Genomic DNA, 27,110 nt, shown 5'->3' on the forward strand with positions numbered 1-27,110 from the left:
TAATCAGAGAAAGGGATAAAGGCTAGCTCAGCCTTGGGCTAATGAGGTTGGCAAGCAGAATAAAACTGTTCAGAGTGAATGGGCTTAGGCAACTATTTATATTGGAGGTGGAAGGAACTTGTGGTACATCAAGGGGTAGAAACAAGGATGTAGTAAAATTGCCCTCTACTGGGTTAATTCTGAGGAATTTTGAAAAGCAAATGAAACTCTTATAATCTCTTTCCTGAATATAATGTACAGCCATGTATATTTTATGTCTATCTATCTATCTATAAAATTTCCAACATGACAAATGTTACAATAACATGGGTGTACACTGCCTCAAGAATCTTGGTGATGCTAACATGTTCTTGTTTTAAAAGGTAGCTGAGGGCTAGAGAGATGGCTTAGCGGTTAAGCACTTGCCTGTGAAGCCTAAGGACCTTAGTTCGAGGCTCGATTCCCCAGGACCCATGTTAGCCAGATGCACAAGAGGGCACATGCATCTGGAGTTCATTTGCAGTGGCTAAAGGCCCTGGCGTGATCATTCTCTCCCTCCCTCCCTCCCCCCCCTTCTCTGCCTCTTTTTCTCTCTCTGTCTGTCAGTCTCAAACAAATAAATTAAAATAAACAAAAAAAATTTTTTTTTAAGGTAGCTGAGGGCTGGAGAGATGGCTTAACAGTTAAGTGCCTGCCAAGCCTAAGGACCCAGGTTTGATTCTCCAGGTCCCACATAAGCCATATACATATGGCGACACATGCATCTGGAATTTGTTTGCAGTGGCTAGCAGCCCTGGTGCGTGTGCACTCTCTCTCTTTCTCGGTCTCTAATAAAGATAAAAGAAAGGTAACTAAGGGCTAGAGAGATGGCTTGGTGGTTAAGGCCTTTGCCTGTGAAGCCTAAGGACCCAGGTTCAATTCCCTAGTACCCACGTTAGCCAGATGCACAAGGTGGCACATGGGTTTGCAGTTCATTTGCAGTGGCTAGAGGCCCTGGCATGCCCATTTTAACCCTGCCCCTCCCTCCCACTGTCTGCCTCTCTCAAATAAATAAATAAAAAGTTTAAAAAGTTTAAAAAAATAGAACTGACAGGGCAAGTATTTTTTGACTTATTAGGGCTCAAATATATTTAGTTATTTAATAAAATAAATAAAAATTAGTTTTTTTACATACTTCCCCTAACTTTGATAAATTTATAAAACCAAGACACCCTTGGCTTATTTAAAATACATATTGGGGCTACTAATGCATTTGAGTTGGGTCTTAACCTTTGAGGTTTTTGATGTTGATGTGGTTTCATTATAGAAAGTGATTTAGAATCCACTTTATGAGCCATGCAGCTAAAACGATTGTAGATGTGATGGCTTCTGGGCATGATAGTTGTATACCTTTCACTGGGGCTGAACCTCCACAAGCTAAATTATGGAGTACTTACAGGCACACACTTTTCCTGTCAAGAACTATGGGGCATGTAAAATGCATTTATGATTGATAGTAGGGCACAGAGAGTTTAAAACCCACATTTTTAAAGCTAGACTGGTTAGCCTTGTACAGTACTATAATGTGGTGCTTTGGAATTAGAGGTCCAGGGTAGTAATATTTGCTGCCAAAAGAGCCGTATTTATTAACTCAACAAAGCTGTAAGGAGACAGATTTGGAAGGCAGAACACAGTATTTCATCTTGAGAATCATCTTTGATCTTCATCATTAGAGGTCTCAAAAAATCACATCTTTTAAAAACTGGACATACTAATCAATCCTATAAAATCTGAAAGGTTATGAATTTTTCATCACTGCATTGTGGCTTTGAAGTTAACTGTAAATATTTATAAATCCCTTATTTCTAATACATATGAAAGTATATGAAAAAGAATGGAAGACAGGAGCTTTTTGACTTTTCCTTTCTACCTCTTAGTGTATATGTATCTGTAGATATATGCATATAAATTTTAGGGTCTTTACTATTCATTCATAGAAGTCATCTGCCTGACTAAAAGTTTGCATTTATATCAAAGCTCATTTTAAGAGACACTGAAATTGTAAAGCACATGTATATAAACACACACAATATTTTTAATAAATTGTTCAACTGATTACTCAAAGCAGTGGGGAAGAAAAGAGTGTCTTAATTGCTGGATCTTGTTTTACATTTCATGAACATTCTAATCTATTGTGGCTTTATAGAATTTATAAACACTATCATCATTTTTTTCATCTTTGCGCTTTTGAATCTGAAAATATACAATGATGCTAGACTGTCCTATGAATAAAACAAACTGAACCTGAGGATAAAAGAACAGAGGTATGTTGTATTGGGCTACTTTGTAGATCCTTATTTTTCTAAGAAATAATTTTGCCCTCTAAATTGACTATCCTGGATAACATTTGTTTGCCAATAATCCAACAAAAAGTGAAATAAAAGAAAAAATAGATACATGATATCTGCATCTACTCAAAAAATGGGTTTGGGGCTGGAGAGATGACTTAGAAATTAAGGAGCTTGTCCATGAAGCTTAAGGACCCAGGTTTGATTCCCCAGTAACTGTGGTTATTGGGGAATCAAACCAAATACTGCACATGGTGGCACACATGCTTCTAGAGTTCATTTGCAGTGGCTGGAGACCCTGACATGCCCCTTCTCTCCCTCTCTGTGTATAGTAAATAATTAAAAAAATAAACAGTTAAGAAAAATAGGCTTGGCTTTTTTTTCAGGATTCATTTTGGAGTGAAAGGTTCCATCTTGATTAATCCACACTTACATAAAAACAACACTGGAACTGCTCCTGTATTTGAAGTCCAGCTCACCAACGATATGATTTGTATCTTTGACTCTTCAGTGGAAGTCAGGTAAAATATAATAAGTACTTTAACTTCAGAAAGGCAAAGGCTGGACCTGCAGTTTGCTTTGAGGTATCGACTGTATTGCTAAGTAAAATTATATATTGGCAAGAAGACATTGTAACTGAACCTTCAAATAATTTTTGGGGTCTCCACTGTTCACCCGTATAGCTCATATGCAATGATTAATGTCAAGCGGTTGTATGATTATGAGCTCATTTTAAATGACACTGCAGTTGTAAAGCAAACAAGATTAATATGTTGTGTACTCCCTTTTATAGAAACTCAAAGGAAAGCCAACACAGAGTAAAAACAATGGAAGAATTAGATGTGTGTTCACCTAAATTCAGTTTCTCAAGAGCAGAAAGTGAGATGAAAAAGCAGAAAGGGCGAATGTTATGTGACGTGTTACTGGATCAGAAAGTGTTGCCTGGCGTCGGGAATATAATCAAAAATGAAGCTCTCTTTGACAGTGGTTTCCACCCAGCTGTTAAAGTAAATCATCAGTATTTTTAAATTTTATTTTTTAGTGTTTGTATAGTGTGTGTGTGTGTGTGTCTAGAGCACTTTTAGTCAGAGGTCAATACAACCTCAGATATCTATCCTCACGTTACACTTTCTCTGAGACAGGATTTCTTATGGTTCACTAGGCAAACAACAGGCTAGCCAACCTGTGATCTTTTAGGCAGTTCTCCTGTGTTTGCCTGCCTTATGGCCTTAGGTGCCCCAGGATTCCAGATGCTAAAACCACAGCATCTAGTTCATGTGGGTTTTGGGAATCTGAACTCAGGCACTCATGTTTTTGTAGCAAGCTCTTTATCCACCCTCCATCTTCCCAGCCCTAAATTTGTTCTAAATTATTTTTAAATACTATGAAGGGTCCAGAGTATAACATTTAAATTTGTATTATAGTAACACATTCTTCACTGACTTCGCATATGTTTTATGTGATGTACTTTAGGGTCCTCTTCTCCATGTAGCTGGGGCTCTTGACTGCCCTCCTAAAATTACGCTGTGTGTGTTCTCACTCCCTGCTCCTCTTTACCTTACCAGTTTTTTGTTTTTTTTTTCTCATACTGTGTATTACTTTCAAACATATTTTACCTATTAACTTACTGTTCAAATAAATGTGTCCTCAAATTAGAATGCAACCTCTAATGAGAACATAATAGTTTTGTTCAGCAATGTATGCTAATATCTAGATTCAGTGTCTTCCTTTAGCAAGATACATATAGAAAATGTGAATGAATTAGACTTTCAGCTTGCTTTTTCTATCTGGCATGTTAAATATACATTGCACATGTGTGTGTATTCCCTTTTGTTGGAAATCTTGCTTTTTTGGAATAAGGGCAGGATATAAGTAGCAGGGACTGAGGAATGAATGATCTGAGTAAATGGAAACAAAATTTATAATCCTTGTTCAAATAGCTTATTGACATGAAGAGAAAAATATTGGGCTGCTAGCACAAGATACCAGGGTAAGGAATGGACTTGTATTTCTTCTGTTCGTTGGTTTCTAGTTTTCATTTGGAGAGACTTGAACTTATTTCTATGTTATACAATGGAAAATTGGTAGAAAGAAAAGTGCTAAAATGCTAAATTATAGCAAAAAAATGATAACAAATGAAGTAGGGCATAGAGATGGGAATGATAGTACACATGTATTTCAGTTTCCAGGAAGGAACTTTACATTGGGAATTTGTCTAGTACTGTTATGATTAACTAAATTATTTAAACTCTATTAGCAAAAATTTTATAACTATTTTTTACTGATTAACACCAAGTATTTTCCATAAAAATCTAAAGATACCTCTTTAGTACATACAGTTTCTGGATAGTTTTATTGAAAACCACTTCAGTAGGAATTAAATTTTAAAGGAAGCCAGTTAATGATAATTCTAAATTGGATTTGCTTTTTGACTTGGAATATGTTAATTTAATGCAGCAATGGTAAAAAAAAAAATGACAAAATTAAGCTTTTAAAGTCATGTAAGCCTCCATGGAGAATGTCTGAATAAGAACTAAGGACATATTAATCTATGATGAACTGGGAATTTACTATTTTATCTGTACATTCAGTCATATAGTTATTTACAAAAGATTATTTCTCCATAATGTCTTAGTGTTTAAAGATTACTGATATTTCTAGTTCAGTTACTCTCTTCTTATAAGCACAATTAATGCAAAAATATAGCTTTACCTATCAAGGTGTGTCTTACTAATGTGTATATAAGAAGTAGCTGTCTTAAGTTGCATAAGTTTTGGAAGTTAAAACATTGAAGACCATGTATAGCACTTTTATCAATGATAATGCATATGATAGATAAATGTCAAACTTGGTCATATAAACATATACCCTCAGACAAAGCACTCTCATGAAATCTGTTTCTGAGTATTGTTCCGTACCTTAGTAGTAATGCTTGTGCATAAGTTCATGTCTTTTAAACCTTAATAGTGACCTAATGGTCATCTACTCTCATGACTATGTTTTCTCACCTTTCTGTTTCAGGTTCCTTTTTATTTTTCAATCCCATAAGATTTTATAAGTGACTACTAGACAATACTGAGTCCACAGATGTCTGGTACAGAACATTCGTTACATTCTTGAAATCAGGAGTGGTAGCACATACCTATCATCTCAGCTCTCATGAGTTCAAGGCCAACCTGAACTATATAATAAAACCCTTTTCTAAAAATAAGAGAGAAGACTGGGCATGGTGGCGTACACCTTTAGTCCCAGCACTGGAGAGGCAGAGGTAGAAGGATTACTGTGAACTCTAGACCACCCTGAGACTACATAGTAAATTCCAGGTCAGCCTGGACTAGAGTGAAACCCTGCCTCGAAAACCAAAACAAAACAAAACAGCAACAACAAAAACAAGAGGGAACAAAATGAATGTATATACTTGAATTAAGAATTGAAACTTAGACATAAGAGTGGTGTTCTTATCAGCCCTGCTATCAATTAAAAATAAAGCTGCTTTGACACAAAATAGACCTAGGGCCTAGGGATTTAGCTGAATAATAGTGGACTCATATAGCATTCACAAGGCTATATCTCTTACAGAGAAATATGGAAAGCATTTATTTTAAGTTATTCTTTTGTGTTATTCTTTTATTCTCTGTAATAGAATTGGTAAATCTGCATTACAGTATAATGAATAAATTTTAAAATAATGTTAAATTATTTTTCTACTCTAAGGTCTGTCAGCTATCAGATGAACAGACTCATTACCTTGTGAAGATGACCCGTGACTTCAGCATTCTCTTTTACAGGGTAAGAGCAAGTTTTTCAACCTTGTGCAATGTCAATGGCTTCCCCATATTGATTGCAGTGTGTGGAAGCTCTACGTAGCCATCTAGTGGGAAGCGTCAGTAGTACAGTATAGTGCCATCTTTGGGGCATAATTAACATCTTGGAAATTCTAGGTCACAGGTCAATACAATCTTGTCTTACTGTGAATATATTAGATTATTTTCTTACTAAGGTGGAGAACTGTTATATTTGTATTTACCTTGACTCTAATTCCATTTTGAAATTTAAAGTATTAAAAACATATAAAAATTGACTTCAAGTTAAATAAACTTTAATTCATCCAGGTTTGGCACTTATCTGTGGTTAAAATTATTTAGGTAATTCTTAGTTGCTTCACCTGTAAGAGTGAATGCTTTCTTTATGTACCACAGCTAAGTAGAAATAAGTACATTATTCACATGTAGATTTGGCAAGCTGTATATATGCTCATTTGGACTTCAGTAAATATATTTTATCTTTTAAACAACTCATGATAACTAAATCAGTTTTTCCACCATGGTCTAAATTTGTATTTTTGTACTAAAAATCTATTTTTACTATGTTTAGAGAGGAAGCTATTGCAACAGTCATTAGTAATTAACCTGAATTGTTAATGAACTTCTTATATTTTGCTTTGAGTAATAATAGCTTCTTTAAAATTCAGCCTGTTTACTTCCTCTTCCAGAAAAAAATGATTCTAAATAAAAGCCCATTCTGCCATATCAAATTGGGTGTACCAAAACTGATATAAATTGTTTGTGTAATTTTCAGCTCTTATACAGTGAGTTATATTCCTGAGTTTTCCATTTTCATCCTGCTGATGTAAATCATCCTGTAGGAACTTTAAATGTCTGTGAGTAAGTAGAAAAAAATGACAGAAAAGTGAAAGTGTTTTTTCAAATATAACAAACCCAAAATGAAGCTCAGTCTCTCTCAGGATAGTATTTGAATTTTTAAATTTTTTTTTTCCTAATGAATCTTAACAGTCCTAGGTCTACAAAGAAAATGTCCTCATTAATTTTTTTTTCCCCTAGAAATGAGTTTTTTGACTGTTGAAACTGAGTGAGCAGCTTCAGTGTTCTAAAAATAACTAAATTCAAAGTTAATCTAGCCTTTTTTATAACCATGTAATTACGTTTAATTAAGGAAACCTTAAAAGTGTAAGACATTTTAAAATATAGCACTTTTATATGTAATTTTGATAAGAATATAAAACAGAACAGTTTTGAATGCTAATAAGTCAAATCATAATGATTCCATTACTTCATGCCAGTTTTATTTGGTAGTACTAAATTTTGTGAATGTCTTTTTCTTAGATGAAGGAAAATATTATATGGGAGTACATACAAATATATATGTATATGTATGTGTGTGTGAAACATTTTCAGAGATGACTTGATCTCAGGAATACATTTTTACCTCCTTAGCAACAGTTTTGAGCATAACATTATACTTTTTTTTCAGTGCCATAAATCAGGATCTGCCATCTCTAAACACTACAAGGTTTATAAGCGTCCTAATTGTGGTCAGTGCCACTGCAAAATTACTGTGTGTCGCTTAGGGGAGAATAATAGGATGACATATTTTTGTTCTCACTGTCAAAAAGAAAACCCTCAACATGTTGATATATGGTAAGATACCTAATTAAATTATCTAACTACGTACTTATAATCAGAGAATGGAACTGAAGAACTATCATACCTTTCAAAAGGCAACATAATTCAAAAGTATCTGAACCTTTGGAAGAAAACAATAAACAACTAAAAGAACCCAAAAGTGATAGATGGATCACTTCTGAATTTGGGTAAAAAACTTCTTGAAGAACGTCTTGAACACGTGTGTGATCACTTTGCCAGTGGCTATACTTTTTTGAGTTATCCCTCTACAACTAGGGAAATAACCTCAGCTTCGAGCCCCTCTGTATACTCTGGGCTTGGACTAAAAGTCTGTTGATCACCTGACTTGCCTGGTGGGTGACAATGCTGTTTTGGTTTCCATAATTACTGTCAACTCAGATAAAAAGTCCAGTCATCTCCATAAAATATGTGACTTCTTTTTGGGCCAGTGCACTGTTACACTAGTCAATGGTGACAGGAGAAAAATTAACAATATAAAGTAGCTGCATAGCAGTATATGTTACTATAAAGTGAGTTACCAGTGCAAAGAAAAAACACAGCAAATACTGCAATATGTCAGGTCTTCATAGAAAGATTGGAATATTGCATAGTGTGGTTTGAAATCTACTTTAGAAGTACAACTTTTGATTAAGTAAATGAGAAAGGAAACTTAATTGGAGAAAACAGTGTGGACACAAACCTTGATCATTCATTCATAAACATGCATGGCATGCTAGAGGGAATACTGACCAAGTCAGTGTGGGCTCTAAATTGTTGATTTGTAAACTCTGGTGCTGCAATAAGATAGGATTAAGTAGTAAGAATCATTAGTAGTCTGGGGAATAGTTAATATTAATAATGATAATAACTAATGAATTTTCACCCTCTGTATTCTGTCCCTCTACTTACCTGTTAGTCCTTCCACGTTTAACCCTTCTCTGTTTTTCCTCTTTTGGCTTCATCTTCCCAGCCTCAACTATTGACTTTTATTCCAATGTACAAACAAATCTAAATATTCAAAGCTAGGATCCTCATATGGGGTGAACATGGGGCATTTGTCTTTCTGATGAAACTCAATAGTAGTTTCTCTGGGCCAAAATAGGGTAGGCAGGCCTGTGCTGCTCTGGAGAGCAATCTTTCCCTTGCCTCTGTCAGTTTCTGGTAACTACTAGCATTCCTTGGCATGTGGTTCCATCACTACAATCTCAACTTCTATCTTCCAGTACTTTCTTTTTGGTGTGTATCAAATCATCTCTGTCTGCCTCTGTCTTACAAAGACAGTTGTGATTGAGGATAAGAGACTCTCCAGGTAATATCCGTAGGCCACGATTCTTAATTACATCTGCCCAGACTCTTTCTTTATAAAGCAACATTTATAGTTTTCTAGGAATTTTACCCAATATCAATGGAAGGCCATTATGGTTAATGACATCATGTTAAGGTTGAGATTCCTAGTACATATCCAAGCAGAAACTGGGAAGAAAAACAAAATTATTTTAGAGTGATTAAGAGACTGAGAAAAGCCGGGCGTGGTGGCGCACGCCTTTAATCCCAGCGCTCGGGAGGCAGAGGTAGGAGGATCGCCATGAGTTCAAGGCCGCCCTGAGACTACATAGAGAATTCCAGGTCAGCCTGGACCAGAGTGAGACCCTACCTCGAAAAACCAAAAAAAAAAAAAAAAAGAGAGAGAGACTGAGAAAGAAGAAAAGAAAAAGAAAGAAAAAAAAAAAAAAACAGAGAGAGAAAGCTTCCAGAGCCTTCACATCAAACAATATACATCATCTTAGAATTAGTGAAATCATCCATAGAGTAGAAGGAGGTAAGAAATAATGGAACACTGGAGTACACTGACAATGTGAAAGTTATTTAAATTGTGTAACCCTGTGAATGAACACAGCCTATTGCCTTTCAGAATCAGATAGTATCTGCCAGGACTTATGGAAGCAGATTTTGAAGGTATGGTGTTCCATAGGCATTTGATATACTGAGCAGTAACAGTCAAGATGAATAAATAGGAGAGATAAATAAATAAAGAGATGAGTCTCATCTTGAGATTTTCTTAATGCTATTCACTTCTTTACCAAATAAGCCTGCATTTACAGACATACATACAGACATGCATTCAGAAGTCCAAGGCCACCTTTGAAAGTCAAAGAGCTCATGTTCTGAAGTGTAAGCTACTTAGTGTCACCTGGAACAGCTTTTCTTATTATCATCACTGGGAATTTATGACACTATGGTGACACTGTGCTTAAACAATGTCTTCCATGGCCCTGAGCCTATACATTAGAGACTAGGACTGTATCAAAACTGTAGGCAGGTATCTTGTTATAATACAATAAGTGGTCAATGGATTCCATATACAGAGTCATTTTTTTGGGCCAAAAATTGTGGTTGGTTTTATTGTTTGTTCCCTAACTTAATAAATATATAATAATGATTAGGTAGGAGAACTAACACAAAGATATCTTTCTTATCATTATAGATTAATTAATCAATACATTGCCATAAAAGTTCTAGATTTTGTTTTCAGGGCACATGAAGTAATGTAAAACTTTTCTTTAATTTTAGTACTCTGACTTTGGCATGACTCTTGTTAGAACTAGAATTTAGTTGGGTAAATACATTTTTGCTTTGCTTTGAAAAATTTTACAAAAATATTACTTGCCAAATACTATCTACTGGATAGATAAAATTCTCTTAGCTGGTTTTAAAATCATTGCTTCTTGTACTGTGAATGAAAACTTGTATTTGTGACATTAACAGCAAACATTAGGGCTCAAGATATAGTTTTGACAGCTGAAAGCTATGACTTCTTAAACGATAAAAATAGAGTCTTAAACCTGGGCATGGTGGTGCATGCCTTTAATCCCAGCACTTGGGAAGCAGAGGTAGGAGGAAAGAGATTGAGGCTACCCTGAGACTACATAATGAATTCCAGGTCAGCCTTGACCAGAGTGAGACCCTACCTCAAAGAAAAAAAACATAACAACAACAACAACACCAAAAAAAAAAAAAAAACAGTTGTAAGAATCTCTAGGATACCAGAATGTATAAGAATAAGGCAGTTGGAATGTTAATGATGAATTTCTAAAATTATTTCATAGCACACTGCCAATCAGAAATCTTTTAGTCCACTGGACATCTAGCAAAGAGGAGCTTTTGATGGACACAATGGCTCAGAAATCTGAAGAGCAGTGGGCCTGTGTTGTCTGTACTCTAATAAACAAACCTTCTGCCAAGGTCTGCGAGACTTGCTTGACTTCAAGGCCTGTTGGTAAGATTGAAATTTTATTTTGAATTTGTTAAATTTCTAAGAGAGTTAATTATACAGTCAGGGATATAGCTTGCGTTATCTTGGTATTCCGTCACTAAGGAAAATGGTTTCCTTAGTAATTGCCAACCTTTGCATGTAAACCAAACTGATAGTCTCTTGAAAAAAAAAAAAAAAAATATATATATATATATATATATATATATTTTAAACAGAGAGGGGAAAACATGCTTTTGCTAAAACAGTATGTGCCTTTGTATCTCAAAACTGAGATGATCACATCTGTTCTCTGCTGTTTCTAATGAATTATTCAATAAAGCTTCATTTTATGCATATTTCAGCAACTTTAAAGTTTGTTACTCAGCCCAAGTGTTTTATAAATTGAAAAGGATGATTTTTTGTAAGAATGTCTTTGCAGGTGGAATAGAAAATCGCTATTTTTTTTTTCTCTTCTTTATCCTTTCTACCCCTTGTTATTAAAATCTTTACCCAGACAATTGTACTGATTTCATTGAAATCCTTCAAAATAACTCTATAGAGCTCACAATCTCAGGCGTTCAGAGAATGTAAAACCTCACAGGAAACCTGTGATTAAGCACCATCTCATCGATGTAGCTTCTATTGTGTTCCCAAGTGTTACTTCTTTCTCCAATTATAGGCAAGAAAGTTCATTCTTGACTTAAAGACCCCTCCATTGTGTTAGCTGCAGCATGATGTTTGGTTCCCTGGGCTTAGAAGGCGGGTGTCAACATTGAGCAGTTTTGCTAATAGACAGAAGGATGGTGATGACTATATGTCCCTCTTTCATTGTCACTCAAAAATCAGTCTGTTTTCCACATTTGTTTCCTCATTCTGAAATCTCATCTCACTACACAGCTCACTATTTTCTTGATCTTTTTTTTTTGGTGGGGGGATTGAGGTAGGGTCTCACTCCAGCCCAGGCTGACCTGGAATTCACTATGGAGTCTCAGGGTGGCCTCGAACTCACAGTGATCCTCCTACCTCTGCGTCCCAAGTGCTGGGATTAAAGGCGTGTGCCACCACGCCTGGCTCAATCTTTTTTTTACTATGAAAGATATATACCTATAATTTAGTATATATTGTGATACACATCCCCAAATCCTTGGATATTTGTTGAAACATAGCATTTTAATAAACATTAAGTCTCTGTAATTCTTTACTTAGTTCAAATGAGCTTTTCATTTTGTCTTATTCATAAAAATATTTCTGGTAGTACATACTTCAATCAGACTACTGAAACCTGAGGGTTTATGCAATATCTCTTAATTACCACTACTTAATGCTTTGCTTAATATTAGTGGAACTGATCACTGAACAAACTTTAAATGTTTAAACATGATCCAAAGTAAATTTAAACATGTGTTAACCTCATCTCTGGGTGCAAATAAGGTGTTAAAATTTTGCATTTTAAATAATAACTTTATTTCCTAACCACATGATTAATTACAACTAGCTCAAGCCAGCTTTGCTCACTGTTACAAACTGAACCTTTTTATTTTATTTATTTACTTATTTATTTTGGTGGTGTGTGTGCACACTTGTGGGTGCACTCCTGTGACAGCCTGCAAGTGGAGGTCAGAGGACACCTCTTGGGCTGTTCCTTGTCTTTTCACTTCATTTTGCAGCAGGGTTTCTCTCAGGATTCTTGCTGTGCTCTTAATCTTCTGTGCTGCACTCACTATGGACAATTCTATCTCCACGTTCCATCTCACCCATTAACATGCTGGTGCTGCAATTACAGTAACCCAACATATCTTCCGGCTTTTTTCCATGAGGTTTGGGGACTAACTCAGAGACTCCAGCTTGAACAGCAGTTGCAGATTCTTCTCCCCAGCCTTAAATGAACTAAATAGTCAGTATGTTATGCTTTTAGGGATATTGCAAAATTACCTCTGTCTTCTTCCAGATTCATTGCTGAAGAATGAAGAAGATTCTGTTGCCTTTAACAGCTTAGTGAAGTACCCTTGTAATAGTTTTGGGAAAACTCATGCGGAAGTAAAGATCAATAGGAAAACTGTCTTTGGAAATACCACCCTGCTATTGACAGATTTTAGCAATAAATCCAGTAATTTGGAAAGAAGAAAAAGCCAAAACCAGATACTACATGGGGAATTTCAAAACATTCTTTCTTCAAATGAGTGTCTTTATGATACACAGCACCACTCCAAGGAGAGAACAAACTGTGTAATGCAGCAACCCAACAAAGTAAACATATCACCTGCACTTTGCTCTCCATCTGAATTATTTAGTCCAGCACATAAAAAATTGAAAATAGCCTACCATTCACCAACAGATCCCACAAGTTACAACTCAGGATTTACTAACAGGTACGATACTTCTGACTTTGGTTGTTACGGTATTTTCGTTGAGTTTTCTTAAAGGTATTTTAAAGATCTTTAATTATTTGGATTGCATTAGTTTTTAAGGAGGCAGTAAAACCATCCATTGCTAAAGAAATCAAGTACCATGGACACTGACAAACTATTATATTAATTTGCTTCCTTTCTCTTTGGTAGCTGTTGAATGTTTGAGAATGAAGAAAATGAAACAAGATTTCCTACATCTGCAGTATGTTTTTTTTGTTTGTTTGTTTATTTGGTTTTTTTTTTTTTATTTTTTTTTTTGGTCCTCTGACTATAACTATAAGGTCATTAGGGAATATTTTGAAAGTATCAGAAAACATAAAAATATTTATTTACATCACACCATAATCATAGCAATTATAAATAACACTACTGACATTTTGCATAGTGATAGTACTTAACTTAAAAGGTAGTATGACCTGATAAACCTGTCATTGGTTGAAGATGCATCAAATGGACCTAAACATCACAGCTTAGCAACACAAGACACTGTAGCTTGCTGGTATTTCCCCTCATGCCATATGTCTGATTGGGAGCTGTAGCTTGTTATGTACCATTGGAAGAAATTATTATAATGCATGTCATGAGCAGAGGAAATGATGACAATTCAAAATTTGAAGTGTAGTTTCTACTGAACTCCTATTTCTTTTTAACCAGTGTAAACTCAAAGCAGTGTAAGTTACACTATCATGGTGTAGCCCATCTCTTATTTACTACCACTGAAAAAAAAAAATTCTGAGTCCTATATAAAAGCTTTGTGAGTTTCCTCTACTTACAAGAAGAGGGCTGGGGAGATGGCTTAGCCACTAAGGCACTTGTCTACAAAGCCTAAGGACCCAGGTTTGTTTCCCCATTGCCCATGTAAAGCCAGTTGCATAAAGTGGTGTGTGTGTCTGGAGTTCTTTTACTGTGTCACTATTCCCTGGCATGCCCATTCTCTCTCCCTCTCTCTCTCTCTCTCTCTCTCTTTCTCTCTTCCCCCTTGCAAATAAAAATACATATTTAAAAGAAGAGAGAAAACCAAGGTAACTTTAGTGACATTTGTTTTAAACAAAATGGCTACATTTCATCCACATGGGACAGGGTTCTCTATTTCAACCACAAAGTCCCAAAGGACATACAGCTTTTTTTTTTTTTTTTTTTTTTTTTGTATCTGAAATGAAAATTTCTAGTTAGATTCTATATGTCCAGACGTATTTCATGAAAATCCCGGGAGTATGTCCAAGAGAAGCCACCTCCCCCCCCATTGCCGTTTTCTGAGGCATATAAATTTTAATAAGTTGTGGCATCTCTTTTTAGTTTAGTGAATACTGGAAGCTCCTGAAGCAGTCTTCTGTTGTTCTCTTTTACCCACCTCATTGGATTTCGATTTTTTTTTATCACAGTGTGCTATGCCTCCCTCAGAAAATGATATCTTTATCTTTCCTCAGATATTTTATTTCCAGTCTGCCATTTAAATTTTTTTTTAATTTTATTTATTTATTTGAGAGTGACAGACAGACTGAGAAAGAAGGAGGCAGAGAGAGAGAGAGAAAATGGGCACATCAGGACCTCCAGCCACTGCAAACAAACTCCAGATGCATGTGTCTCCTTGTGCATCTGGCTTACGTGGATACTGGGGAATCAAGCCTTGAACCAGGTCCCCAGGCTTCACAGGTACACGCTTAACTGCTAAGCCATCTCTTCAGCCTCCAGTCTGCCATTTTTGTTCATCAAAATTCAGATGTCATATACTTAGCGTTTAAAAGTTTTTTTTTTTTTAATTTATTTGAGAGAGTGATAGAAAGAGGTAGGCAGAGAATTAAGTTGAGTATGCTAACGCCTCCTGCCACTCCATACGAACTTCAGACACATGCACCACTTTGTGTGGCTGGCTTTACATGAGTACTGGAAAATCACAGCTCGGCCATCAGGCTTTGCAAGTAAGTACCAATAAGTACCTATAACTGCTGAGCTATCTTCCCAGCCCACACTCAGCATTTTTAAAGGAGGAGTGTATAATGTGTGATGAAGCTTTGGCTTCCCATGCATGCCTTTCTTGCAATAGGAAACAGCTACTTTGAAATCTAAAGTAATCTCAGGTGGAATTCTGATTTCTAGATGCTCCTTTGGTCTTAGCCTTGTCTTTATTGATGGGGAGATTCCTCTGCACAGTGGGAAGAGGGTTAACTAGTATAAACTCCCATACTCTGAGAATCCTTAAGGCTTATCTCATAATGATCCTGAGACAGCTTTTGCCCAATTAAAACATTATCTCAAGCTTCATACCCTAATCTAAATCCTCTTTTTAGAATTTATGTTGACAATTTACATACATGCATCTGATCTATTTGATCATAGTCTTCTCCATTTACCTTCTCATAACCCTGTTTCTCATCCCTCTTTCACTAAGCCCTCTTTGAATTTATCTTTTATTTTTAATAGACAATTTTCATACTTGAATATTTCATACTTGAAATAAAGTTAGACCCTAATTCCCTCCCAGTACCTTCTTTTGCCCCTTGCCCCAATACCTCCTCCCTTCCACTGAACTCCTGCTTCTAGTCCTTCTTCTATTTTGCCTTTTATTCTCCACTTCCATCATCCATGTTGAAATATTGATGAGCGCAATATTGTGGAGCTGTTGTGGAGGTAATACCACCTTCTATGAGGTTATGAAATAATGGACATGAAGCTAGAAAATAGTGACCCTCTCTGTCTTCTACTCTTGCATCCTTTCTGCCCTCACTTCTGTAATATTCCCTGAGCCTTGGCAAGCATGATAAAGATAGTTTATTTAATAATGAGCATTCAACCATCCTTTATTCTCAGCACTTTGATAAGTTTTGAGTCTCTCCAATACTGATTATCATCTACAAAAAGCTTCTCTCACCAAAGGTGAGAGAACAGTACCAATCTATGGGCACAAACAATATAAATATTAAAAGGCAGTTTGATGGACACACATACCTTTTTATTCAACTAACAGTAGTTTCTTCCCTCCCAAGGTCCATGACCTTCCCAGCCATAGGTTTAAGACTAGGTTTTCAGTAATAGGGATGAATTCCCTCTCATGGACTGGATCTCAGATCACAGAGCAGTTGATTACCACAAAACAGTCATGCCACTGTTGTACCTGTGGGCACCTCATATCTGGCTGCTAGGTTGTGCAGCATACATGGAAGGTCTGCAGTGGGGTAAGCCTATTAACCTTTCCTCCTCAGCAGGCAGCATAACACTTTCTAGCACTATGAAAGGTAGCCAGGAGGTAGTGGCTTTCCAGCTCAGTTTTAACTTGATTTTTCTGTGTCCTGTGACTAATTCTTCTGGTGTCTTAAGCAGTAAGGGCTTATCATCTAGCTCTGGTGGCAGCCAAAAGCCTTGGCAATGGCCTGTATTGTTTTGACGGCGTTAGAGGCCTACATAACTAACTCACTATGAAGTATTCCACTGTAGGCACTTGGAAATTTCCTATAACAACCTATAGCTTTAAAAAAAAATTGTTTTATTTTTATTTATTTATTTGAGAGCAACAGACAGACAGACAGAGAGAGAGAGAGAGAGAGAGAGAGAGAGAGAGAAAATGGTCATGCCAGGACATCTGGTTTACATGGGTCCTGGGAATTGAGCCTCCAACCAAGGTTGTTAGGCTTCACAGGCAAGCGCTGAATCACTAAGCCATCTCTCTAGCCCCTATAGCTTTTGCAGCCAGCATTATCTAGCCCCATGGGAAATTTCTGCCCAAACTAGAGCCCTCTCCTGTTTTTTCTTAGTTATATTTGTAATTAATTAACATAGAAATTGGTTTCCCCATAATGTCTTTAGTTTTGACTAGTCCTCTATACGCTGATCTCCTCCATTCCCTTCTCTTCCCTTCCGCTCCTCTGACCTTACCTTAACCTTTCCATCCCCAGAATTCTGTTCCCCTCCTAAGAAATATGCTATATTCTCTTCTTAAGTCTCCAATAGTACCTCCCCCATGACTGCTTTCTAGCTTCGTGGCCTCTACTGACTTTTTTTCTTTTTCTTTTATTTGATTTGCAAGCAGAAAGAGTTAAGAGAGAAGGGAGACAGAGTGGGCATACCAGGGCCTCAAGCCACTGCAAATGAACTCCACATGTATGTGTTAATTTATGAATATGGTTTTACGTGGGTACCAGGGAACTGAACCCAGTTTGATATGCTTTGCAGGCAAATGCCTTAACCACTGTGCAATGTCTCTAGTCCTGCACTGACTCTTACTCCAACTTATAAGCTAATTTAAAAATCCAAAGTTGGATCTATAAATGAGAGACAGTGTATGTGGCATTTGTCTTCCTGAACCTGATGACCACCTTTCCAACTAATCTCTCATCTATTTTTTTTTTCTTACTTGCTTGCTTTCTTCTTTCTTTCCTCCTCCACTAACCATGATAGCATATTGAAGGACCCAATATTGTCAAGGTAACCATAGCCACTGTGAGGACATGGGTGCAATGACCACTTCATGTCCAGAAGATTGCATTCCATAGCACTACTCCCTATCCTTTGGCTTTTCCATTCTTTTTTCCCATCTTCCACAATGTTCCCTGAGTCTTGGACCATGTGATAAAGATGTCTCATTTGTTGGTGAACACTCAATAGCCGACTCTAAACCTGTTACTGGCAGTTAATCCTGATGATTGACCCTTCACTGATTTTCCAGAATGTTCTGTTCATAATCATTTAGTGCAACTGATTTACCTACTGCCTATGACATACTTGAATTAAGCTATAGGAACTGAACTTTTAACAGACTAGATAAACATATGATCTTTTCACCCTAACCCTAATTAGTGCCTCCTGATCAATATCAGGAAAGAGTTATTTAAGAATGTTTGAGTGGGGAGGCTATGCTGTAGGAGAAAAATTATTTTAGTCACTTTTTTATATCTAGTGATTTAAGTAGAAAGAAGTAGAAATGATCATTTAAATATATTGTGCCATTTGCTGTATCCAGATAAAACATCTTAGCATATTTTTTATTTTCTTAGTGTTTAAAGAAATCAGACAATTTAACTAATGAATTAGACTATTTAAAAAATTATTATAACTTTAAATGATTTCTTCATAAGCTATTATCAGTATAACCATATGATTAATCACAGTGCACAACATGACTGAGAAACACTGCAGCCGTGTTTGTTTGTGTGTTGCATATAAGAACACCAGGACAAAGACTCCACAATCAATCAAGATCAACTAACAGAATAAATGTCAAGTGATGAAATAAACTCACCCAGCTGCCCTTCTGCACCCAGCTACTTTGCAAGGAATAAATTGCAAATTACTATCATTTATTCCATTTTGCTTCCTGTCTGGCAGCTATAGTGTTATCTTGTGGACAAGACACTTAGCACAGGCTCAGCAAATCACACTTTCAATGTAGGTGGTCTGCCCAGAAATATAAGCCAGTTTACATTTTTCTTTAATAATCACATGGTAATTAATTTGAAGTTTGTTCTCATAATTCCTGATCGTATTGTCACACATTACATGCTGTAATTGATGAGATGTGGATTGGTGCATCTTTAGATGTACATGAATTTTGTCCAGTTACCAAATTATAAATTACATAATTGAATCAAATTTTAAGCAGTTAAGGATAGTCAATAAAAAAAAAAACACCAATTTAAGTCCATGATCTTATTACTGTAAACACAGAATAAAACAAGGCTTTGATACAATTTCAAAGAAAACACAGGTTCTAGTTTGAACACTGAGACAGCAGCTCATGACAAAGAGTGAAAGGACACTGTCAACTCATTCATGATTTCTTCGGTCTGCTGCCATCACCTATTTGGAAAGTCTTTGTTGGCCAGTGAAAGCACTGGTACCTTGTATTCATTTCTTAGTCACATTTTGTACATCTCAGTGCCTAAGGGTTTCAAAACCACTTGGTACCATCCAGGATGATTTATTTGACTAGGTTGATTTAGTTATTGAAATAACTGTGTGTGCATGCATGGACAGACTTACTTGTTATTTCCTCTGGACCACCACATAACTTTCTTTTTCTGTAAACAGGATATCTCATTGGCTTGGAGCTCTGCAAGTAGGCTAGAGTAGTAGCTGGTAAGCCTGGAGCTCCTCCTGTCTCTGCCTTGCTCACACGGGCATCATAGGTGTGCTCTACCTCACCCAGCTTTTTATGTGGGTTCTGGACTCAAATTTAGGTCCCCATGCTTGCAAAGCAAACAGATTGATCTATCTCCCAGACTCCTCAAACTAATCTTGTATGCTCAAGCAACATCAACTGGACTGATTAATTTTAAAAATTAGGAAGTGTTTTATTACAATAAATGAGTATATCTGTAAAAAATGATAAATTGATCATCAAAAAATTAATGCTACCTTCCATTTTGAGGACAGTTTAATCTAATTTCTGATTTATTCATCTATTATATATTATTTATCTATGTATTTATTTATTTTGAAGTGCTGAGGATTGAGTTCAGGGCTTCATAGATGCTAAGCAACAGTTTTTATCTCTATTCTGTATTGAGAAGCTGTTGTTTCAAGCATTGTCCTTGATTCTGTGATGTCTATACCAAGAAAGTACTTCCAGCAGGGCCAGATGTAGCTAACACCTGTTTGTATAAAATTTTATTTGCATCTATTTCATTGTTTTCATATTGTGAACAACAAAATCAAGTAGCTACTACAGTGACCATGAGCTCCACAAGCCTAAATATTTGTTATCTGAAAAAGTTTGCCAAGTCCTAGTTTATTATATTACCATGCCACGTACAAATCCAAATACTGATGATGAGCCTAATCATGTAACATAAGATATTCTCCCTGGTAAATTTACCTAGGAAAAATGCTCTTGAACATTTTAGAAAGTTTTATATAATGATTGAAACAAAGAGGAACAAAGATGTCCTCAATTAAGCAGAACATTTAATTATCTTGGATATACTCCGATCATAAAATTAACGTTAGTGGTGTGCATATTTAGAGATGGCAGATCGCAGGTGGCATGCAGTAGTTTGGTTACAGGAGCTCTGTCAGTGCCTCACAACTTAATGTGCAGATGAATCACCTGGGAATCTTGTTAGCACACAGATTCCGTTTCCATGGGGATCTGCAAGACAGGTGGACAATTCAGTGTATCCGAAGAGTCCTTAGGTGACACCTGTGGTTCAGCTCAGTGGCACACTCTGAATGCAAAAGATGTGTTCTCATCTGACTAGATTTCCCAAACTGTAGACCATGGAAGAGACAGGATGGAAGACAGAAATGAAGCAGTGGCAAGATACTGAAGGTTTTTCCTCTTTAATCCTGTCCTGCACCTTCAGGCTTCTCAGAAAAGCTTCAGTAGTAAAGGAGAGTATGTAAAATCTTGGAATAAAGTTAAAGCAAATGTGTTAGAAAATGCTGAATTAAAGGTTACCAAAGGCAACTACCTTTAAAGTAAGATTCAAACCTTTTTCATTTTTGTTTTGTAGTTTGTGATATTGTACCCAAGCTCATGCTCTGGTAGGCAGGTGCTTCACCACTAAATTCTATCTCCAGCCCTTCTCTTAAAATTTATTCATTTATTTATATGTGTGTGTGTGTTTGTACACATACATGCACACATGCATGTGTACATGCAGACTTGGGTTTCTTGCAGGTGCAAAGAAATGTTCATCTGACTTTACATGGGTGGTTTGGGAATTGAACCTGGGGCAGGAGGCCTTGTAAGCAAACACCCTTAGCCACTAAGATATCTCCCCAACCCCAAAGTCAAAATTTTAATTTTAATTTTCTCTTTTTTGGAGGAAGTTGGTGAAATAGAGGGCTGTGGAAAAGAAAGAACCATTGCCTCTTAACTTTCTTATTTCTGATATGGTATTAACTATCATTCAAAGATATCCATTGCAAGAAGAATGAAATTGTTTCAGATGATTAATTTCAGAACAATGGATTCCTTAGCGATGGTTTAGATACCACAACACTGCTGTTTGAATAGGTTCAAAAATTGTTGGGATGTTTCAGTTTATACTATCAAATATTTTTAAGGTGATATATTCAATCATCTGTTTCATAAATGAATTTCAGTCAACTTCATTACAAATAAAAGCTCTGGGGCTGGAGAGATGGCATAGCGGTTAAGCGCTTGCCTGTGATGCCTAAGGACCCCGGTTCGAGGCTCGGTTCCCCAGGTCCCACGTTAGCCAGATGCACAAGGGGGCGCACGCATCTGGAGTTCGTTTGCAGAGGCTGGAAGCCCTGGCGTGCCCATTCTCTCTCTCTCCCTCTATCTGTCTTTCTCTCTGTGTCTGTCGCTCTCAAATAAATACATAAAAAAAAAAAAAGCTCTGCTTCTCAAATGGTTCAATTAGATATGCTGCTTTAAGGCACTATATATATATATATGTGTGTGTGTGTGTGTGTGTGTGTGTGTGTGTGTGTGTGTGGAATATGTAGTCTAGGAAGAAAGAAGAAAGGGAGAATGTTCCTTCTTTTTAGGTATTTTAAGTCCCCCCAAAGTAATACAAAGGATAAACTATTTTATCATTAAAAAAATTAAAAGGGGGCTGAGAGAAGGCTTAACAGTTAGAGGCACTTCCTTGTAAAACCTGCCAGCCTGTGTTTGATTCCCTGGTACCCAGATAAAGCCAGATGTACATCTAGAGTTCATTCGCGACAGTAAGAGACTCCTGCATGCCTACATTCTTTTTCTCTCCTCTCTCTTCTTTCTTTTTTTAAGTTAATGATTTTTTAAATTGTTTTTATTAATTAGTTTTGTATTCAGCAAATACAGTCAGTTTGGTAGCATTATTAGGCTCATCCGTGACCTTACCCCTCCCCAATGGCCCCTCCTTGTTGAGGTAAATGGGTCGTGCATTGTGAAGTTAGCCCACAGTTATGGGTAAGGTAAATGTATGCATATCATGACCCAATATGTGGCTCTGACATTCTTTCTACCCCCTCTTCTGCAAAATTTTCCTGAGCCATGTTGGATTCATGTTTGCTCTGCTTCAATGATGAGGTGTTGGGGGCCTCTGAGGCTCTGGCTCTCTGATTTGGTAGTAGTTGATTTTTCTCTGTGTTGGTCTCCTTCCCCCTTGTCCTGGTATCCTGTTCATTAGGAAAACAGCACCCTTGCTTGTTTCACCAATTTTCCTTAGTTTCAGCCGGGGCCCTTTTGAGGTATGATGGGTGGCTCTCTGGTTAGGATCTACTACATCTATCTGAAAAAGAGAAGCAGATTCTCCAACGGAGAGTAAGTTAGTACCAGGACAAATGAGATAACCCTTACTTTTTTTTATAGAGAATTTAATTGGTGTAGGCCCTCTTGTAGCCCATGATTGATGGTAGCTTGATAATGGAGAGTGGGCTTATGTTTGGATATGGTTCTAACTTGTTTCCCAGCTCCAGCTGTGGGTCCCGTACCACTGAGGGGATCAGTTAGCCAAATCAAGAGCAGTTGGTTTCCCACCATGGCTGTGTGCTGCTATTGCACTTGCATGTGCATTACAACAGGTTATTTGCTGCTAAGTAGGTTAGAGCATGAGTTGCTTGGACAGATAAAGGTCATTTTCCCCCAGTCGCCCATGTAGCACCTTCTGGCGCTAGCTGACTGGCTGGGGACTGACTCTCTTCTAGCTTCTAGCCATGCCATTCCATTTTATGTGTCAATTATGGTGTCTGCAGCAGTAGGGTCTTACCACTATCCTTTGGTGGGTCATCAAGTAGTCTGACAGAAATCTGTCATTGTTTTAGAAAACCTTGTAGGTCTCTCATCAAAAGCTCATTGTGGATGATAGCCCCATGCTGGTACTGGGAGTTACAGGTCAGTGCCCACTAAACAAATGAAGAAAAAGATAACTAATATACAAGACTTAGAAGAGAGAGAGAGGGAGAGGGAGAGAGGGAAGATGTAGAAGATTAACTATAGCCTTGATCCTACCCTCTCCAGTGTCTTGTGGTTCATGTGTTCCCTGTAACGGCCTGGTCAAGGTTCAGCCATTTTCACCTCTCTCTTCTTACAAATATAAATAATAACATTTAAAAAATTACAAAGAACTTTAAGCAATTTCTGGCTTTATTGTTTTTGCTTTGTTTTGGTGCTAGGGCTCAAACTCAGGGTGTTGTGCATGTTAAGCACAAGCTCTACCACTAAGTTACATCCTTAGCCCCTTGTTTATATTGATGTAAATACGTTTTCTTATAACAGGTTAATGAAAAGTCTACTATAAATGGGTTATTAAAATATACAAGCCGGGTGTGGGGGTGCATGCCTTTAATCACAGCACTCGGGAGGCAGAGGTAGGAGGATCACTGTGAGTTCGAGGCTACCCTGAGACTACATAGTGAATTCCAGGTCAGCCTAGGCCAGAGTTAGACCCTACCTCAAAAAAAAAAAAAAAAAAAAGCAAGATACAGAGAATTTATTCTCTTTTTTAAATATTTGACTTTTACTTAGTTATTTGAGAGGGAGAAAATGGGCATGCCAGGGCCTCCACTTACTGCATAAGAACTCCAGACACATGTGCCACCTTGTGCATCTGGCTTATGTAGGTCATGGAGAATCGAACTTGGGTCCTTTGGCTTTGTAGACAAGTGCCTTAGCCGCTAAGCCATCTCTCCAGCTCCAAGGTACAGAGAATTAAGAATAATAGCAAAGCACATTTATTCAAAAAGAAGTCTGTTTGTACCACGAGGGGACAAGGGCTATTCCTGGACTTATTCCATGTACAGGATTGACTTCCAATGACTGAATTCTAACTGGAGAATGTATAGCTTCCCTTCTAAGCTACATAAAGTACACAATTCTGCTCTTCCAAGCAGCATGCTTACTACTATAATATGATTATGACTATAACTAAAGCCTTAATAAAAGAAAAGCATAATTCAAGTGGACAGGAGAGAGTGACCCAAAGATCTTGTCAATGCCATTGTTGAAAATCTAGTCATGAGAAAATAATTAAAGATTACTAAGGTTCTCCAGGGTCCATGTACACTTGGGAATATTTTAAAGGAAATAAAAGTGACTATATTGTAATATTAGGTAAGAAAAGTATGGACTATCAGAAAATGAATGATTAAAAAATATGGCAGATATGGTGGTGTGCACATTTTTTTCCCAGCACTCAGAAACAGAAGTAGGAGAGTTTCTGTGAGTTCAAGGCCAGCCTGTGACACTCTATCTCTAAAAAAAAAGGAAAAAGGAAAAAAACACTGAAGAAAGTATATGATATCAATATAGAATTCAGCTAATTTTATTTTGGGGAAATTTAAGATAGGTGCTTTAGGCACACATGTAAGTTTAGAAATCAACTGTAATTACCTGGGGAAAAAGAATTAAAAACATAATAGTTGGTAAAATAACTTAAACTTGATCACAGCCTCCTTTGTAAAATATAATTTCATCTAAGCATTTGGGGTGAAGTTGTATAAATAGTTCCTTTACTTCTATTACACTGTAGTGGTTTTGTGACTTGTCGTTACAGTGGACTCCAGATTAATATGGCAGATCACCCGAGTTCTTTAAATGCTCGTGTTCCTCATTGCAGTAAACACAAGCGCCTCTGTGTTCTCCGAGTTGTGAAGAAGGATGGTGAAAACAAGGGAAGGCAGTTTTATGCCTGTCCTCTACCCCAAGAGGCACAATGTGGATTTTTTGAAGTATGTATAAGACTTTGCTTATCACTCAAGTATAATTGAATTTTTGTCATTTAAACATAGAAAATGGTAATGCTTTTTCAATTTTACTTTTATATTACTTTTTATCTAGTTATGCATGTATGTGCTTGTGACAGAGTTCTCCTATATGCTGTGATTATAGGTGTGCAGTACTTTAACTGTACATTTAAAATAGACATATTAATATTCAGTCTAAAGTATAAATGCTAAATATTTTAATATTCAGAGAAATAAAGAAAATATAGTAATAATAAAATAGCTATTATATTAGTGGGTAATTTCATATTTACAATCACAAGAGCAAAAATATTGCTATTTGTTTACATGCTAAAAAGGTATTGGGGCTAGATGTGGTGACACACTTTTGTAATTCCAGAACTTTGGAGGTTGAGGCAGGAGGATCTTGAGTTTGAGACTAAACTGGCTTCTACAGTAAGTTCCAGGTCAGGCTGGATGGTGAGACTCTATTCAAGGAAAAGAGAGAGAGAAAGGAAGAAGGAATAGTTAGAGAGTGGAGGGGATTTCAGTGACTAAGACATACTAGAGGTGCTCATGAGATAATCCAAGATAATAGCTTGCTCCTCCTCACAGTGTTTGATTTATGCAATAGGTTGAGGTACACAGGGAAAAAAGCAGTGTATCTGCTTTTGATTTATAGTATCCCTGATAAAATCTACTGCACAATTTAGACCTGAAAAAAAATATCCCTTAATAATAATATGGCGAAAGTGATTTCTCATGCTAATTTGAGGCACTCTGTATCTCTTTTTCAAAACGTGAACATCTCACCATGCTAGTGTGATTCTAATTTTAAAGATACCTATTTTTTTTCCTAATTGCACTTAATATGGTATGTAACTGATTTAAAAAAACAACAACAATGTTTCAGTGATAAAGCAAAGAAAAAAACTTCTATTTTGGCTTCAAGAAAGTTTCCAGATATCCCTAATATAGGAAAAGAAATTCATATGTCTTTAGATAAAAGGGAGTTTGGAATTTTACTGAGTGTTTGACTCAAACAAATTTGTAAGTGAGATGCTTCATTTAGGATATGAGCTTTTACAAAGGGCAATGTCAAATTATTAGTAATGATGATGGAGCCAAGATGATTAAATGAAGCTAGTCTTATCCGTTCATCTTTGTAACTTCCAACTAATTTATAATCCTGTCTTTTTTTCCCCTAGTGGGCAGATTTGTCTTTTCCATTCTGCAGCCATGGCAAGCGCTCCATTATGAGAACAGTATTGAAGATTGGACCTAATAATGGAAGGAAATTTTTTGTATGTCCTTTTGAGAAGGAAAAACAGTGTAATTTTTTTCAATGGGCAGAAAATGGGCCAGGCATTAATATTATTCCAGAATGCTAATACTTTCTCAAACTTTTCATAGTGTTTAGTCCCCCATTTTAGTAAAAGGGTTGTAGAATATCTGAGACATGTAAATTATATCACTGTACTATTTGAGAACCATTCTTTTTATTTCTAATGTGTGCTATCTTCCTATCTTATGGCAATTATGTTTCTTTTATCATAATAAATGTATGAATAACATATTTTGAGTACATATTTTTTAATATTTTGATAAGAATAAGGTATTTTAGTACACTTTTATTCTATTGTTACTTTTTTTGCAGAGCAATCATTTATTTGCTTTTAGGAAAAGTCTATGCAACAACATAAAGAAGGTCCTCTATAATGAATTCTTTTATTTGCCACTACCATTTTTAAATGTTATGATTTAATTTAATTAAATTAATTTATTTCTGAGAGAGAGAATGGGCATATCAGGGTCTCTAGCCAATGTAAACAAACTCCAGATTCATATGCTACCTTGTACATCTGACTTACGTGGGTACTGAGAAATTGAACCTGTGTCCTTATGCTTTGTAGGCAAGTGCCTGTCAAAACATCACTCCAGCCCTAAAAGTACTTATTTTCTTAAACAAAATTTAAGATATAAGGTCTCCTTTATGAAAAGCTATCTTATTTATTCTTTGTAACAAATATTAAGTTCCTATAAGATGCTAGGGCTAACTATTGCTTGGATTATTTCATGTGTGTGCTCTATATAAAGTTATAGGGGTTCAGAC

General features: G+C 36.5%; 1 protein-coding gene across 1 annotated transcript in view; it reads left to right on the forward strand.

Moving 5' to 3' along the window:
- Neil3 (nei like DNA glycosylase 3) overlaps nucleotides 1-26,523 on the forward strand; it is a 47,929-nt gene extending 21,406 nt beyond the window's left edge. The window contains exons 3-10 of the mRNA XM_004657068.2: nucleotides 2,693-2,827; nucleotides 3,100-3,313; nucleotides 6,021-6,095; nucleotides 7,578-7,744; nucleotides 10,837-11,006; nucleotides 12,931-13,351; nucleotides 24,829-25,003; nucleotides 26,206-26,523. Of these exons, the coding sequence (XP_004657125.2) occupies nucleotides 2,693-2,827; nucleotides 3,100-3,313; nucleotides 6,021-6,095; nucleotides 7,578-7,744; nucleotides 10,837-11,006; nucleotides 12,931-13,351; nucleotides 24,829-25,003; nucleotides 26,206-26,388 (1,540 nt within the window). The 3' untranslated portion in view covers nucleotides 26,389-26,523. The remainder of the gene's footprint in view (nucleotides 1-2,692; nucleotides 2,828-3,099; nucleotides 3,314-6,020; nucleotides 6,096-7,577; nucleotides 7,745-10,836; nucleotides 11,007-12,930; nucleotides 13,352-24,828; nucleotides 25,004-26,205) is intronic.
- Nucleotides 26,524-27,110: the final 587 nt, after the last annotated feature.

The sequence above is a fragment of the Jaculus jaculus genome, chromosome 1, assembly GCF_020740685.1.
Source record: "Jaculus jaculus isolate mJacJac1 chromosome 1, mJacJac1.mat.Y.cur, whole genome shotgun sequence".
Taxonomy (NCBI): domain Eukaryota; kingdom Metazoa; phylum Chordata; class Mammalia; order Rodentia; family Dipodidae; genus Jaculus; species Jaculus jaculus.